Source organism: Enhydra lutris, unplaced genomic scaffold (assembly GCF_002288905.1).
Source record: "Enhydra lutris kenyoni isolate GAN:26980312 unplaced genomic scaffold, ASM228890v2 scaffoldscaffold55, whole genome shotgun sequence".
Lineage (NCBI taxonomy): Eukaryota > Metazoa > Chordata > Mammalia > Carnivora > Mustelidae > Enhydra > Enhydra lutris.
The window spans coordinates 10,398,202-10,415,962 of record NW_019154139.1 but is presented as its reverse complement, the minus strand read 5'-3'; the positions used below and the strand labels follow the sequence as shown (position 1 = coordinate 10,415,962).

At 55.5% G+C, this 17,761-nt stretch overlaps 1 protein-coding gene across 1 annotated transcript; it reads left to right on the top strand.

The window, feature by feature from the left end:
* Nucleotides 1–4,685: 4,685 nt before the first annotated feature.
* LOC111157551 (nucleolar protein 12) lies at nucleotides 4,686–10,086 on the top strand. The gene is made up of 6 exons (XM_022519058.1): nucleotides 4,686–4,814; nucleotides 6,335–6,440; nucleotides 6,765–6,813; nucleotides 7,343–7,485; nucleotides 9,165–9,262; nucleotides 9,681–10,086. The coding sequence occupies exons 1-6, from the start codon at nucleotides 4,732–4,734 to the stop codon at nucleotides 9,844–9,846; spliced, it is 645 nt and encodes a 214-aa protein (XP_022374766.1). The 5' UTR covers nucleotides 4,686–4,731; the 3' UTR covers nucleotides 9,847–10,086.
* The last annotated feature ends 7,675 nt before the right edge of the window (nucleotides 10,087–17,761 follow it).

Below are 17,761 nucleotides of genomic sequence, written 5' to 3'. Positions count from 1 at the left end.
GTTCCCCCCCTCCCCCGCCCACCCAGAAGTTTGTTCATTTGCTTATAATCGCTGCACCCAACCTGGGGCTTGAACTCATGACCCCAAGATCCAGAGTCACATACTCTGCGGACTAAGCCAGCTGGGCACCCCTGTTGGCCAGGTTCTGTATAGGAGGAACTGGGGCGTGGGGTGTGGGGGGGGACATGCCACCCCCCTTCCCCCGCAAGGAACTGGGTAGAGGCAGGCAGTCTCCCTGCTCCCAGAGGTCCCTTTCGTGAAGAGCAGAGGAGTTCGGGGAAACTCAGTCGGCCTGGGAGGAGGTCTCCAGGAGCCCCTCCTCTCTTGGTTTCCAAAGAGGACATGCCTTCCAAGACCCACCAGGCTCTATTCCCCCAGAGGGCATTATTATTTTGTTTTATTAAATATTTTTATTTATTTGACAGAGAGAGAGAGAGACAAGAGAGGGAACATAAGCAGTGGCAGAGGGAAAGGGAGAAGCAGGCTCCCTGAAGAGCAGGGAGCCAGATGCAGGGCTCGATTCCCGGACCCTGGGATCATGACCTGAGCCAAAGGCAGATGCTCAACAACCGATCCACCCAGGCGCCCCAGAGGGCAATGTTTAACCCAGCCCATGGTACTCATTTGTCATAAGTGATGGGACCTGAGCTGAGGGCCAGGCAACCCTGCAGACTGACCATTCCCTGGCTCCTTTTGCTTCCTGCTCCCTGTTCCAGGGCCCCTACCTCCCTGGGAAGTAGCCCCTAGACCTGAGCCAATGTTCAGGATGACTTAGTATGAAAACCTCCCACGGGCTCCCCCCAAACCACAGGGCACTGTTACCTGAGGTGTGGAGGGTGGGAGCCTGGCCAATTTTGGTCTCCAGGTGAGCCAGCACTAGGTGGGACCTAGTGTGGGACCTGTGGGACCCAGGGTGGCGCTCCTCTACCCACCCCCCAGTCTTAGTTTCCTCATCTGTAAAATGGGGGTCGTTATTTGCACCTGGGCCCTTTTGGGTGGATAATCCCCAACTCAGTAGGAAGCATATCTCTAGAGGAGAGCCCAGGAGGATGGAGTGTACATGGTGGGAGCTGCCAGGAGCGGGCAATCTCCAGGCTCTCCCAGGGCCGCCCAGAGAGAAACGGCTTTGGAAGTCTGGCTGTGACGGAGCGCCCTCTGCTGGACGTCGGAGAAAGTGTCTCTTGGACCGCCTTTCTCTGGTCCTCTTGGTTCAGCGCCACAGATCCTGGATAGACCCGCTGAACTCCCACAATATACTCCAGGACTGGGAGGGACTACAACCCGGCAGAGGAAAGTCCTGGGGCAGATAGGAAAGGAAACCGCCGCGTCTGGGCTCGGAGTCAAACAATCTTGTGTTCAAACCCCAGCTCCATCCCTGTGTGCCCCTGGATCAGTTACGAGAGCTCTCTGAACCTCAGTTGCCTCAAAATCACGTTGCATGAATACTCTTATCTACCCCATGGGGCTGTTGCAAGGATTAGCTGAGATAAGGTGGAGAAATGCCTAGTTCCTAGCACACAGTAGTGAAGTAGGAAAGACGTTAGAGTTTGAAGCCAACAGACAAGAAAGAATTCTTGAGGCGTCTTTAGTGCAAAAAAGGTGTTTGTTTTTTTTTTTAAGATTTTACTTATTTATTTGACAGAGATCACAAGTAGGCAGAGAGGCAGGCAGAGAGAGAGGAGGAAGCAGGCTCCCCGCTGAGCAGAGAGCCCGGGATCATGACCTGAGCCGAAGGCAAAGGCTTAACCCACTGAGCCACCCAGGCGCCCCAAAAAAGGTGGTTTTATTAAAGCACAGCAACACGACCTGTGGGCAGAAAGAGCTGCACTGGGATCATAAAAAGTGGCCCACTATATACTTTCTAGTTGGAAGGGGGTTAGGGAAAGTTTAAGTCTCTAAGCAACTTGGAAGCAAGGTTTCCAGGACCTTAAGGGAGCTAGCTATTATTAGGAAAAGGTCATTTTACTGTCTAGTAAAACCTTAGTCATGAGACCCTTCAGATGTATACCGGTGGGCCATATGCTCGGGGATGATTGCCAACACATATCTTGGGGGTTTAGAGACAAAAGAAATTCCTAAAAGGAATTTTTATATGTTAAAGTAGACTTATAGGTGGGGGGAATTGGGCTAAGATTTTGCCCTTAGCAAAGTATTAACATTAAGTCCCTAGGGAACTGTCACTCTGCCTGTTCCAAGGACTTGTCAATGGGCTGTACCTAGTCAGCAAATTTAGTAATTTTTTTCTTGTGCCTTTATTTCCCACATCAAGTAGATGCTCAATAAACAAAAAAGTGATTCAAGGTGAAACCAATCCAAAGAATTATTATTAAGATTTATTAATTTATTTGAGAGAGATGCCCGTGTGCCCAAGTGGGGGTGGGGCAGAGAGCCAGGGACAGAAGCAGACTCCTGCCTGAGCAGGGACCTGACTCAGGGCTCAACTGGGGCTCCCTCTCATGACCCTGAGATCATGACCTGAGCACAAACCAAGAGTCAGACACTTGACAGACTGAGCCACCCAGGCGTCCCCAAAGAGTGGTGGGTGTTTCAGACCATGAGCTGCAGTGTCTTTCTGGAGTCTGGAGTCTGGGTGCGGTCCCAGTCCCTTGGCTCCTCTCCTGGGGCAAGGGGATCTGAAATCCCCTGGGAAGTGTAAAGCAATGGTCCCGGCCTGAGGTGGAGGGCTTCACGCTGCACTGGGTGGGGGCTTTTGCATAGGAGGCCTCCCAGAGCACTCTGCAACCCCACCCCCGGGGGGGCAGGCAGGCTTTGAGGGCTAGGTGGGCTACGAGGGCCAACCAACTGCCCAGAGCTCCCTGAGCTCCCTAGCCTGGAAGCTCAGCGAGGGCAGCAGCCAGAGAATGGCTCTGTACACCACTTACCTACTGGGCGACTTCCCTGCCTGAGCCTCCCTTTCCTCACCTGTATAATGGGCTTGGAAACAGCACCAGGAGGGCAGTTGGCTGGCTCAGGGCAGCATGACACTCTTGATCTCTAGATGGTAAGTTCAAGCTCCACATTGGGTGTAGAGATAGCTAAAAAAAATAAAATCTGTAAAACAAAAGAAAGAGGGCCGCCTGGGTGGCTCAGTCGGTTAAGCCTCTGCCTTCAGCTCAGGTCATGATCTCAGGGTCCTAGGATCGAGCCCTACATGGGACTCCCTGCTCAGCGGGGATCCTGCTTCTCCCTCTCTCTCTGCCCCTCTCCCAGCTCCTGCCTGCACACTCCCTCTTTCTTTCTTGCTCACACTTTCTCAAATAAATAAATAAATAAATAAATACCTTAAAAAAAATAAAAAGAGAGAGAGGAAGGAAGGAAGGGAAGGAGGGAAGGCACAAGCACCGACCTCACAGGGCCCTTAGGAGGATTCACTGGAATAATCCACAGGAGGCCCTGAGAACATTCCTCAGCACAGGAGGAGACAGACTAGTCCTGTAACCCCTGACAAGTTGCCTCCACTCTCTGAGAGAACAGGTAGGTCCCTTCTCTGGGTGCCTGGCACACAGTAAGTGCTCAATACATGTATGCTTACTTATCTTCGGGCCCCAGTCACTTGTCCAAGGAGAAGTGGGAGGGGGGCGGGCTTAAAGAGTCTGATATTCCTCAGATATCCCTACTCTCAGCCCGTTCTGGGGTCACTTCCTCTGGTGGCGCTCCGGCAGCCTCCTGGGCTCCCCGCGGGAGAGGTACCATGCCCTGCGCTGTAATGATCACCAGCCCTGCCAGACTGGCCTGTCCTTCAAAGCTAGGGCAGCCGTCCCTCCGCAGCGCCGCTGCAGGGATGAAAATTGAGAGTGGGGCGTTCAGGCATACGATCCCAGTTACTAAGATTCCCCTTCAGGTGGTGTTTTACTGAATGCCTTCACACGCCCGCGCTCATCTTCCACAAAGGTTGTGTTATTATGACACCCCCATGCCACACCTGGGGAAACGGAGGCACAGAGAGGGGAGATGGCTTGTGCAGCAAACACAAGGGTGGCACGTGTTACTTACACGCAATGTTACACAACTCACGTGTCCTCCTCATCGTGGTTCTCACAGTGTGGTCCGTGGGCCAGGAGTACCAACATCCCCTGAGAACTTGTTAGCGTTGCAGATTACCGGGTTCACTGTAGACCCGCAGAATCAGAAACTCTAGGGTGGGGCCGAGCGGTCTGGGTTTCAGCAAGCCCTCCAGGGGATCCTGATAAACGCCAAAGTTTGAAAACCATTGTCTTGGACAACCCTACCGAAGTCACTGTAATTATCCCTATTTTACAAATAGGCTAATTGTGGCCAAGCGAAGACAATCGGTGCAGAACCACAGCTGTAACTGGGAGTACCAGGATTCTAATCCAGGGAGTGTGGCGCCAGAAATGGCTTCTTGGAGACCACTAACGATTTGACATCAGAATCAGAAGTAGGATCAGCAATATTTGGCCATTTGCTAATAATTCCGTATGGAGAGGCTACTGCGTGCCCAGGCACCGTGCTAAACTCTGGGACGTCTCTTTCACCGTTGCTGGCCTAGGAGAAGTACTGGGGTTAGGAATCACTGAGGAGGGGTAGGTATCTGATTGTTACACTCAGAAGGCAGGTACCGGGAGGCGGGCTCCGCGGCCCCTTTAAAAGGCGGGGCCTGAGCAACGGAACTGAGGAGCGTAAGTGCGAAACGTGCCCGAGAGGCTAAGAAGGATACACCCGGAAGTCTCTGAGGCGTGCTGGAACCGCGCCGCCGGAGGCCTCGCCGCTATGGGCCGCAACAAGAAGAAGAGGCGAGATGGCGACGACCGGCGGCCGAGGCTCGTTCTCAGCTTTGATGAAGAGAAGCGGCGGTGAGTGTCAAGGCTGGAGCGGATTTCCTTGGGGCCGCTGGCCGGGGCGGGCGGCTGATGCTCACGCAGAGGTCCCTTCCGGCCCCGCCCTCCCGGCGTGGCCCGGTTCCTCTCCGACATCCCCCTCCCCTGCGGAATGGAAGCGGCCACGCTCGACCCCCCGCGCCCAGGGGATGGAATCGCCCGCCCCACCCTCCTTTCGCTCGGTCGGTGCTCGGGCTGGCCTGGCTCCGGCTGTGTGCGCAGCGGGAGGGCGGGTTTGGGGACCCGGAGCTGAGGCGTCGACGTCCCGGGCCCAGCCCGGCGGCCCTCCACGCGGTAGACTCAGCTGTTGTTGATGAGTGAGGAGGGAGTGAGATGAGCGTCGCTTAAGTTGATTTACGCCCTCATCACACGTGTCCTGAGTTCCTTCGATGTGTGGGTCCCAGATCTCAGGACCCCCGAGCTGCACCCCTAAGCCTCAGCGTCCGGTCCATCATATGTTTCCCGCTCACAGCGCCACTTTGCCATGTGGTAGTCAGCGAAAAGCCTAGTGTTGGGGCCCCAGAACCTTTGGAAATGGTGCAGCCAGCACTAGAGAGATGAGAAGGAGCCCGGATCAGATGGGGAGGGGAATGCGGGCTGCGGGGGCACCCACGGGCCCCACAGATGGGTCGGGAAGCAGGTGTCCTGGGGAAATGGGGTGCCAGTCCAGTGGAAAGTTTGTGGACGTCGGGGTGAGGGTGTCCTTTTTTTTTTTTTTTTTTTAATTTATTTATTTGACACAGAGAGATCACAAGTAGGCAGAGAGGCAGGCATAGATAGAGGGGGAAGCGGCTCCCTGTTGAGCAGAGAGCCTGATGCGGGGCTCAATCCCAGGACCCTGAGATCATGACCTGAGCCGAAGGCAGAGGCTTTAACCCACTGAGCCACCCAGGCACCCCGTGTGAGGGTGTCCTTAAGAGCCTACTAGAAGTGGCTTTATTGACTGGGTCAAGGAATCTGGCAACATAGAACGGGCCCCACCTGTCCTGCCCTGCACCTGGCCCTGTTACCTGAGGCTGAGAGCCCTGGAGGGAGGTGGGTGGAAGAGGCAGCATCTCTCTCTTTCTCCTGACCTTACACTCTCGATGACTTTCGGCAAATAGCCTAGCTTCTCTGTGCCTCAGTGTCCCCATGCGTAAAACGGGGATGGGTACCTACCACATAGGTTGTTGTGAGGAATACGTGAGGTAAGACATACGCTTGTTAAAAAATTTATTAGAGAGAGCGGGCACACAGAAGCAGCACGGGTGGGGCTGAGGACGAGCAGAGGGAGAGAGAGACGCCGACTCCTCGCTGAGCAGGGAGCCCGATATGGGACTCAATCCCAGGACCCTGGGACCTTGACCTGCCCAAAGGCAGACGCTTAACCAACTGAGGCATCCAGGCGCCTCTGTGTACATTTTTGTAGCGTACGGTGTTAGTGGTTTTTCTCTTCCTGGCATGAGCCTTTCTTTCCTTGTCTCTCCTCCTGACTCTTCCATGCCTCTCTCCTGCAGGGAGTACCTGACTGGCTTTCATAAGAGGAAGGTAGAGCGGAAGAAGGCAGCCACTGAGGAGATCAAGCATCGGCTCAAGGAGGAGCAGAAGAAGCTCCGGGAGGAGGTGCACAGGGCGGGGAGGGGTGCGGGAAGGCGGGGAGGGAGGGAGAGAGAGTGTGTGTGTATAAAATCTGACTCTTAAGGGATTTACATCCTTGGATGGCCTTAATAGGGGCGTCTGCAGGAATGAGGGAAGGCGTGGGGAACAGTCTGTACAGGTAGAATCATGGTGGGCCCTGGTCTGGGGAAGGTTGAGGATGGAATCTTCTGGTGTTTCACCAGGAGTCAGTCATTCATGGTCTCACTCACCCTGGAGATGAGCAGCGCTCCTGCCTGGAGTTGGCAGGAGAGGCCACACTCACTGTGTTCCCTTCCCTTTTGGTTTCAGCGGCGTCAGGAATACTTGAAGATGCTGGCAGAGAGAGAGGAGGCCCTGGGTAAGTACCGTCTTTGCCCTGACCTTGGGGGTCAGGCAAACAGGCCTAGGCTTATTTATCCTTTGGTGGGTGGAAGCGGAGAGGTGTGGGGGCTGGTCAGAAGCTAACTTCCCTAGCTCTAGGGGTCTTGGTGGTGAGGCAAGGGCCAGGGGTGGTCTTCAATGACCTCTATAAGTGAGTGGATCAGACACAGGGAGGAACAGCCTCTTGGTGAAGTGACCCTGAACAGAAAGCCCAGTTCCGGAGGCCTGGATGGACTAGGGATCGAGGGGAGGGGCCAGCAGCAGCTGCTGGGGTCACACCGGGTTCGTCCTAGATGAGAACCAGATGGTCTGAGGTCTTCCCGGAGCATCAGGGGAGGAGTGGAATCGTTTACATTTGTCTGCGGGCCGGACTCTGGAGCCGGTGACTTCCTGGACAGTCTCCCATAGAGGAGAGGGGCCACTGCACTCTAGGGCTGGGCAGGGGGTGAGAGTCTGGTTACGTGCGCTCTGAGGCTGAGACCCGGTTCTGTGCCCACCTGGTGCAGAGGAGGCAGATGAACTGGACATGCTGGTGACAGCGAAGACAGAGTCGGTGCAGTATGACCACCCCAACCACACGGTCACCGTGACCACCATCAGCGACCTAGACCTCTCGGGGGCCCGGCTGCTGGGACTGCCCCCACCAGAGGTGGGTGTAACTTCCAGCCCAGGTGCAAGATGGGTCCCAGGTGCAGACAGGCCTGTTGGCTGTGCTGAGTGCCGCTCCCCGTTACGGGGATTCCAGTGCGAGGGGCTCTTTCCCTCCTGAGCACTCTTTCCGGCCTGGACAAAATCCCTGACCCTGGGGCTTGTCGAAGCCGGTTCTATGACTCAGCGGCTGTGGACACGTGGGCAGGTGTCTTTGCCAGTAAGTTGGGAGGGGGTGTGGCGGGGGAGTCCTGGATGCTAACACCTGTCTCGTGGGATTGCTGAGAGTGTAAAAGTGGTTCATCCAAGGGAAGCACCGGTGATAGTGGTGTGTGGTGGTCACTCCAGTACGTGGGCACAGCAGCAACACGGCCTGGCCATGTGCACGAACGGTGAGTTTGCAAGCTGTGAGTAGGGAGATACTCGCAGATTGCAGCCAGCATTTATTTATTTATTTAAATATTTTATTTATTTATTTGACAGAGATCACAAGTCTGCAGAGAGGCAGGCAGAGAGAGAGGAGGAAGCAGGCTCCCCGCTGAGCAGAGAGCCCAGTGCAGGGCTCGATCCCAGGACTCTGGGATCATGACCTGAGCCAAAGGCAGAGGCTTTAACCCACTGAGCCACCCAGGCGCCCCTGCAACCAACATTTAAAAAAGAAAAAAGGATCCCCCTCTTATTTATTTATTTTTTAAGATTTTATTTATTTACTTGATAGGGAGAAACACAGCGAGAGAGGTAACACAGCAGGCAGAGTGGGAGAGGGAAAAGTAGGCTTCCTGGCAAGCAGGGAGCCTGATGTGGGGCTCGATCCTAGGACCCTGGGATCATGACCTGCGCCGAAGGCAGATGCTTAACTGACTATGCCACCCAGGTGCCCCAGGATCCCCTTTTTAAAAGCACTCGGTGGGCCCTGACTCGGGAGCCATGGAGCCTTCCAGAAAGGGCAGAGGAAAGCACTGCTTTCAGGTGAAGCAGCAGCGTGTTGAGTTGTTTTGCTTGAGTTGGTGAGACCCGGTGTTCCCCCTCGGTGGCGGGCACGAGCTGCTGGGGAGCAAGAGCAAGGGAGAGGCTTTGGGAGCGTGCGGGAAATGTTAACACGGTCAGCACCGTCTAATAAGCTCTCAAAACAGCAACAACAACAAAAACAAAATTAAAAGGTCTTAAAGGTTAAACAGAAGAAAAGAAGGAAATAGAGCAGAATGTCACTAAAAGAATCAGAAAGCCTCCCAGTGAAGCACCATCTCTCAAAACGGTTGTTTCCATCGGAGCAGCGTCCGTCTGGGTGGGGTGGGCATTTCAGTCCCTGTCCATCCCCAATCCACAGCAAAGCATGTCTCCTGTCACGGGGGAGCCCGGAGCCAGCGCTTCTGGCGTCCCTACTGCGCTCCTGCTCCTTCTCTATCTCACACTCATTCTTCTGAGTCCTCCCGGCCTCTGCAGCGGACGTGCGGCCGCTCACAGCTGGAGGAAGAGGGGCACGAGGCTGGGAAACTCTGCTCTTCTGGCGTCATCTCTGCTGCAGGGCTGTGCATGGCTTGTCCACCATGGCCTTCTCTGAGCCCTGAGCCAGGCCTCCACGCAGCAGGCCGTGCCCCTCCCCGGCAGAACCAGGACAGCTGGTGTTAGGCCCCGCGATCTACCGCTCTGTGTGACAGTCCTTGTTCTCTGATTCTTTAGCAAGGGACTGGCCACAGGCCCGAGGAAGAGGTGACCTCCACGGAAAAGCCGACCAGAGCCTTACCCCGGAAATCCAGAGATCCCCTCCTGTCCCAGCGGTGAGCCCTGGCCTGTCCTCCCCTAGGCTTCTGCTTCCTTATGACTGACAGTGGTGATGGGGCCGGTGGAGCCACCTCTGGCTGGCCTGTGGCGGGTGGCATGGGGCAGCGACTCTGCTCTGCCTGTCGAGTGTCCGTCCTCCCTATTCCCCATCCCTGCTCCCCAACAGTGGCCATCCCTGGGTGTCCTTAGTGCCTGTGGTAAGGGCGCTTTTTATGAGCCGAGGAACTGGCAGGCCCTCTGGGATCAGAGCGGCTGCCTTTGGCATGGATTTGGTACTCCCGGCATTCAAGGCCTGTACTGACTTCCTCCGTGAGTCAGGCAGTCCGTCCTCCCCCAACCCAACCTTCCACGCACGCCCCGGTCTCTGTAGAGTAAATGCAGCCCCAGCCTCACCAGCCTCGCACCCTCCTACAGGATCTCCGCTCTCACGGCGTCACTGCACGCACACAGCCGCAAGAAGACCAAGAGGAAACGTCCCCGACGGGCTCTGGACTCCACCAAGAAGCCCCCAAGTGCCACCCGTACGAGCAAGACCCAGCGCCGCCGGCTGACGGGCACGGCCCGGCACGGCTCAGAGTGAGCCCCGAGAACCAGGCCGTGCCCCGCCCGGGCTGAAAGCTTGGCAGTCCCAGGAACCCAGCCCTGAGGGCGCGACTCTGCAGCCCAGGCCTGGGAGGCCAGCACCTGTGGCCTGGAGCTGGGACTCGGGAGGGGGCAGGCAGCTGAGAGGTGGCTCCCGGCGGGAGGAGCCTTCAGAGCCAAATCCTGGGCATCTTCCCACCGGTGTCCCCACGGAGCCATCATCAGATTGTGAAACTGAGCGCGCTCGTGGTCTTGTTTGTCCCTGACCCTGACGCCACGTGCCAGGGGCCGGCTTCTGAGGTGGATGAAACGGTCCAGCAGTGTCCATGTGGGTGTGAGAAAGTGGTAGAATCCAGTCACCCCGCGGCTTCAAGAAGCCGCTGCTGGGCCGGGGGCTGGGGGGCGTGGTGCCAGACTCTGCCCTTCGCTGTCTGCGACTCTGGGTCTGTCCCTTCCTGGGCTCACTGTCTCCTCCGCTGGAACTGAAGTGGTGGGAGCCGGTGAGTTCCAGGAGCTTTCCCCACCCAGCTTGGGACCAGTGAGAGACGGGGAAGGTGACAGGAGAAGCAACAAGTCCCACCTGGCCCCTGGGTGGGGGTGGGGGTGCTGGCAGGAGGGGGCGGAAGTCCCAAGCAGGTCCTCTTTCTGCTCGGCCCAGGGAGGGCTGCCGTTGGGGAGGCTCAGGAACAGGGGCTCCGTAGGCTGTGTCTCGGGGGGGCTGGCACTCTCCTGTGTCACCATCCAGACCCGCCATCTGGTACCTGCGTGAAGGCCACACCTAGACATGGGAATGTGAAGCTCGGGGCTTCTGGGTGGGAGGCGCTGTGACCTGGCCCTCTGGCTCCTTCCACCAGCTCTTCCCGCTAGCCTCCCTGTTCCTGGGGTGGGGTGACTTGCTCGCTGGGCTGCATCCATCCTGGGCAGAGGGTGGGGCCTGCTAGCAAGCTTGCCTGGTGCTTCTAGTGCTCAACCTGGGGCAGGGAGTGTGAGCCTTGCCCTCGCCCACCCCCCAACCCCCCCGGAGCAGAACACATCCTGGGCCTAAGGGATTAGTGCACGGGGGAGGGCGTGGGTTTGAATCCTCACTCTGCCACTTGGCCTCCATGTGGGCACTTTGCCGTGCTGACCTCTCTGGGCATATCCCCAAAAGTAAGAAGTCAAGACACCCCCCCCCCCGCCAGGGCTGCCCCGAGCATGAGCCACCTCCCGCAGCCCCTGGCATCCCGCAGGTGCTCCTGCGGTGTGTGCTCCCGGCCTCTGCTGACCCCGCGACGGCTGACCCACGGCTCTTCTCCCATCCCCAGTGCCACAGGGTCATTTACCATTTAGATCTACATGTTGTGATGTTTACAAGTATTAAATTCTCATTCGCTCTCCTCTGTGTGCACCGTCAGTTCTCACAGCAGCCCAAGGAGACTGAGTCAGCGATTTTGTCCATCTTGGGATCCGAAGTGGCGGAATCAGAACCCTCTGGAGGACTTGCCTTTTCTCCCCGGAGCCCCTCTCTCTGTGCTCCACACCAGGATTCTTTCCTTGCCGCTCTCCCATCTGGTGGGCCTCCTGGCCTTGGGGCTTCCAGGAGCAGTGTAAAGAAGGATTCAGTTTAGCTGTATACAATAGAAAACAAATTTTAAAAACAACTGGCTTATATCAGAGGTTAACAGGGAGATAACTAGCCTGGAGCTGGGGGCACAGGGACTTAGGGGCTGGGATGACAGGCTTTTAGCTCTTTGTTTTGTGCCATTTTCAACCCATGGCTTCCACCTCATGGTCCAAGATGGCTGCTTGAGCTCCAGCTGTCATACTTGCCTTTCAGCCAGCAGGAAGGAGGAAGGGTTGAAGAACATGTCCCTACCTCCTTTTAAGAACATTTGATGCTTGTCTTGTGCCATTGATTGGGCAGAAGGCAAAGACAAGGGGTAGGAGGAAGAGGGAGCTCCTGGCTATGGGTAAGCCTGGGTCCTGTGGTTCATTCTGGGGAACCATGTTCCCAAATAAGAATTGAGGGTTGTGTGGGGCACTTGGGTGGCTCTGGTCATGATCCCCTGAGCCCTGGGATGGAGCCCTGGGGAATCTGCTTCCTCTCCCTCTGCCCTTGCCTGCTGCCTGTGCTCTCTCACTGGCACTCTATCTCTCTCTCTCTGTCTCTCAAATAAAAATCTTGGGTACAAGCAGCAGAGTATCCCACAGAAGCCAGATATATAAGGAAAGGACTGTCATGACCCAGCTGTATGGAACCAAAGCCACAGAAGACACTTGCTTTTCTGTTCCTTGGTTACTGCGGTGAACTTCCCCGATGCTACTAGAAGGAGCAGGGCCTCTCAGCTCGGTAGAGGAAAGACCCTCCCAGTAGGATGTATTTTCGGGCGGCTAAGGAGTCCTCCGTAGGGGGATGAGTGGGGACCCTGCTGGCCCTGCCTGGGCCCGGAGCTATAGAGAAGAGGGTTCCATGCCAGGGAAGCTGAGGCTTTCCTCCTCTCCGAAGTCCCCCAGACCTCAGAGGCTGGGAGCCCCCAGATTTGAACTGCCAACCTCAGTGGCTCTGGCCTGGGCTTCCCAGTTCGTCCTGAGCTGGAGACCTCACTGCCTGTTCCGTTGTGAGCGGCGCCAGCATGACAAAAGTCTTCCAGGTCTCCAGGTGACACCTTGCAGATGTCGGAAATGCCCTTTAGATGTTCACAGGCTGCTCACGCCTTCCTTGCTCTGCTTGTGAGCCACCTCCTCAGAGAAGCCTCCAGCCCTGGGAATCGATCCTCCCCACCCCCTCCCCACATGGGGTCCAGTGACACTGTGTTTCCTTCTTGTAAACACTGAACACATCGTAACCCGCTTATGTCTGTCCCCACTAGCAGACCATGAGCCTTCTGAGTGAGAAGTTGGGTCTCTCTGAAGTTGCTGTGTCTGCCCCTGGCACAGGGCCCATCTCCCCATAGGTCCTGAGCCAGTCCTGGCTGAGTGACATGGGACCCAATCCCCCACCCCACAGGTGCTCCCAATAACCCTTGGAATAATCTGTTCTAGAATTTTCTTGGCTGCACTGCCATGTTTGCCTGTCTGCAAGCTTCTGAATCTGTTTCTTTTTGTTTTTCCCCTTCCCTTCACCACATCCATCTCTCCTGGGTGAACTTTGCCCTCTTCCTAGCACCCTAGTTAGCACGATTGCCAAATAACAACCAAAAGAAAGCAGATGGGAAAGTAATTTATCAAGCACTTCTCATGTGCCTGTCACATTATTGACTCAGAAGCATCGCAAAGTGGAAATTAACTCCATTTGACAGGTGAGAAAACTGAGTCTCCACTTACATAATGTCAGAAGTTATCTGTCACAGCTAATAAGACATGGTCCTTGCATCCCACAGAGGGACAGACACATGGACGTCCCTCTGAAGGTCAGGGGTTCAACATAGTGTCAGAGAGCAGGCATCCTTACAGTCCAGAGGCAGAGAGGAAGGCATCCAAGAAGGCTTCCGAGAGGAGGTGATCCTTGATCTGAATCTTGAAAGATGAATTGGGTTGGCCAGGCAGCTGAGGGAGGGGATGGGCAGGTAGAAGGCCCTGGTGAGCAAAGGTGGGGAGCAGCCAAAGGTGGGGAAGCAGCTGCAGAGGCCCATGGGCCCCAGACCCTGAAAGGCCTCAAACTTGAGCTGAGGACCTAGACCCTTATCCTGTGGGCAGTGGGAGCCCCTGAGGTGGGGCTGGGGAGTCGCCAGGGGCAAGTCAGGGTGAGTGGTTGATTTAGAGAGATCTCCCTGGTGGCAGTGTGGAGGCTCCAAGACACTGTTGTAGTTATTCCAGGAGAGGCTGGGAGGCCCTCCTTTCGTGCAGGCAGCCATTCACTCTCTTGCCAAGCATTTATTGAGCACCTCTGAAGTCCCAGTCACTGGGGTACACTGATGAGCAAGAAAGGGTGGTCCCTGCCCTCCAGCGACTTATAGTTCATGAGCTGTAGCTGTAGGGACTCAGTGGAGGAGAGAGGATAATGGTAGCATTTATTGAGCACTTACTGTATACCAGCCACTCTTTTTTTTTTTTTAAGATTTTATTTATTTGTTGTGGGGGGGAGGGGAGAGAGAGAGAGAGAGAGCGAGAGCGCACACACAACCAAGCAGAGAGGCAGGCAGAGGCAGAGAGAGAAGCAGGCTCCCCGCTGAGCAAGGAGCCCAATGCAGGACTCAGTCCCAGGACCCTGGGATCATGACCTGAGCTGAAGGCAGCAGCTTAACCAACTGAGCCACCCAAGCATCCCAGTATACCAGCCACTCTTTATAGGGTTTAACTCACTGAATTCTCACAGTAACCCCACAGGCTACGCAACTCCATTAAGTCCATCTTGCAGTTGAGATACATGGAGGTGGCCCCCTCAGGAAGCAGGTCACTCCCTAGATACAGACATTAATACTGTCTGACTGGCGAACAAGCTGAGTCTTACCTTCGAGGGGCGCCCTCACAAGGTCCAGAATGGGAAAGACACCCCAGGAGCCCTGTGGGTCCTGCACAGGATCTCTGCTCAGTGCAGTGAGACATTACTTAAGGATGGGGAAGCCAGGGAGGGCTTCCTGGAGGGGGTGGCATTTAAGTTATCACTAAGGGAATGAAAAATCTGTGATTTACCATTTCAGAGACACTGCATAGGATAGAAGGCCTGAATATTAGTTTGGTTTGACTCACAGAATATTTAAAAACAGCTTGACTAGAGGCACCTGGGTGGCTCAGTCCATTGAGCATCTGCCTTTGGCTCAGGTCATGATCTCGGGGTCCTGGGATCGAGCCCCATGTCGGGCTGCCTGCTCAGTGGAGAATCTGCTTCTCCCTCTCCCTCTGCCCCTTCCCCTACTCATGTTCTCTCACTATTTCTCCTCAAATATATAAATAAAATCTAAAAAAAGATGAAGAAGAAGAAGAATTCTGTGGAAGGGAACGATTCTGAATGTTTACCCAATTTTTTGAGGCGAAAACCAAAACCAAAATAGGTTGACTTCGCCGTATTTTCAGATGTTGTGATTTCATGCGGAATTTGGGTTTCTGGCTTCTTCAGTAACAGCAGGCCTGCACCCGATCACCACTTCCCAGGGTCGCCGTGGACTGGAGTCAGCCCTGGTGACCCTGTGAGACACTCGGGCCTTCTTGCTTCTGCTCCGGCATGTCTACCTGGCCCGCACACAGCGTGGGATCCTCCGACAGGCCTGTGGACAAGGTGGGCTGGGAGGAAACTGAGGTCAGAGGGGTGGAGTGGGGCTAGAAGTATTTGTGATGGCTCAGCCACCACCATCCTGCCCGCGAATCCTGGCCACGGGGAAGAGCATGAGAAAAGGTGGAGGTGAGCAGGCAGGCGCAGACCCTGCAGGGGACAGAAGAGGGGTGGCGTCACCAGAATAAATGGTGACAAGGGTGACGCGCTGCCCTGGCTGCCTTGCGTCCTTAACCCTGAGTCATCAGAGCCACCCCACAGGACTCCGGGAGTGTGTTTTTTAGACCAGGCTCTGTCAACAAGTAACTGAGCAGCTTTGGGCAAATTGCTTCGGCGGTGAGTTTCACTGCTGCATGACGCGGATGGTGACGGCCGTCCTTCTCATCACAGGGAGGTATTGGGAGAAACCCGACTCTGTATGCAGAGAGGCCGGCTTTGCCCCTCGGGGGGAAAAGGAGGGACTGTTATCCTCAACCACTCTTAGAGCCACTGTCCCCCCACCCCCAAGAGGGCGACCTCTTCCAACAGTCCCCGGAGCTCCCTGGCCCCCTCCTCCTGCCTCCTTCCAGTCATCTCTCCTCCAGTCTGCTGGCTACTGCCCACCTGCCTGTCACCCCCCTTCCTGGCTTCATGGTTCTCCTTAGCACCTCTCACCAGCCTTCATACTCCATATCTTGCTTATTTATCTTGTTTGGCATGGGGGCGCCTGGGCGACTCAGTGGGTTGAGTTCCTGACTCTTGATCGCGGCTAGGGCCCTGATCTCAGGGTCGTGGGATGGAGCCCCGAGAAGAGCCCCACATTGTACTGGGCTCCCTGCTCAGCGGGGAGTCTGCTTAGGATTCTTTCTCTTCCTCAGCCCCTCCTCTCCCTCCCTCTCTCTAATAAATAAATAAATCTTTATCTTTTTTGGGGTCTGTTTGTCTCCACTAGAATGTAAGCACCAAGGAATCACGAGATTCAATCTTTTGTTCACTAGGTATCCTCAGTACACAACTAAGTAGGGGCTCCGTAAGTATTTAATGAATTGAAACGTCAGGAGGGCCACCCTGGGTTAGCTCCAGGTTTTACTGATTGGTGGGGACGAAAGGACGGGGGGATGTGGCTAAAGTGCCCCAGCCATGTCCTGACCCTCAAACTCAAACCAAATGTCTAACTCACACCAGGCTCAGAGAGGTCAAGTAACTTTCTCAAGATCACACAGCCAAGAAGTGCTAGATCCAGATGCCAAATCTCGGTCTCACAACTTCCTGTTTTGCTCACGGTAACTGGGATCAAGCTAAAAGCTTATTATCCTTGCTACTAAACTTGCTACTAAACCCATTCCATCCTGGGCCAGGATGACCTGTTCAGGAGCTATCTCTTCCACTGGTCAGTGGGGTTCTCATCTCAGGAGGCACATTTTATCCATGTTGCCATCTCCCCAATGCCCAGCAGATATACGTGTGAAGGTCTGAGTGAATTAGTGAATGAAGATGTCCTGTGGGGCTAGTGGAGTCAGACACACCAGGGTTTTAGTCTTGGCTCTGCCTCGTACTAGCTGTATGACCCTGGCAAGTTAATTGTCCTTAGTTGTAGTGAAATGAAGATCTTGGTACTTAACTCTTTGGGTTACTGTATCCTAATGAATGTGAAGACTTTGGAACAGGGGCCAGTACATAGTACAGAATAAATGTTATCTTAAAAAGGGGGCAGATTAAAAAAAAAAAAAAGGAGAGTTGCTCATTTTGTGAGTGAGTTCTGCGTCAGTGGAAGCGAGCGAATGGAGGCTGAAAACCCCTGGGCATTTCGTTTCATCCAGGCAGGTACTACTACTCTTCCCATTTTATAGATAGGAAAACTGAGGCACAGAGAATTTAAGTCTCTAGCCCAACATCTGGAGTAAGGCCAGTCCAGGGAACTGTATCGAGAATGCACCGGCGGGAAAGAGATCAGAGGGAGCCAGGCCCATCACTGCCAGCCCTCTAAATGGTCCCCTGGGAGCCCTGACCCAGCAGCGGCTCAGGCTAGACGTGCGGCGGGTCCCGCGCTCAGAGGCATCTGGGCGCCGCCCGCCTCCGCCCCGCCCCTTGCCCTCGGGTTGTCCAATCCCGCAGCCTTTATGTAAACGAGGTGCCTAGATCGAGCCTATGCAAGAGCGGCAGGGGAGTGGTCTTCGTCCACCTCCCGGGCAACGTTCTGATTCATTGTTAAAATAGAAGCTGTGACCCCAGCACCCCACCCCGGTACCCCCTGTGCGTGGAAACCGGAGCCGAGGTCAGTAGTACTGCGCCGCGGAAAGGGGGGACGGGAGCGGGGAGAAGACGCTACTGGGGTAAGGTAGAGGGGCGAGGCATACGGAGAGGGGCTGGGTGACCCGCTGGAGAGGTCCAGGAGTCCATTCTCCGGGTGGGGCATGAGTGTCCGCCGAAGGTTTTTCATTGTTACAGCCACACCTAATGTGCATTTTAGAGGATTCTGCCAATTGGTTGGGGATAAGGAGGAGGAGGAAGCGGGAGCAGTGAGGGGCACGTGAAATAGAGCCCCAACAGCCCCCAGGGAAATGAGCCGCCCTCTCTGTCTCAGGCGATGGTCCTTTATGTGGTCGGAGCAGGAAAGAACCGCCCAAGCTGGGCGGGACCGGTGCGCGCCCCCTTCCACCCATGGGGCAGGGTCGGCGCGGGGAGATGATGGCCCAGGGAGGATCGAGGGGCCAGGGGGTACCCCTCACACACACACGCGCGCGCG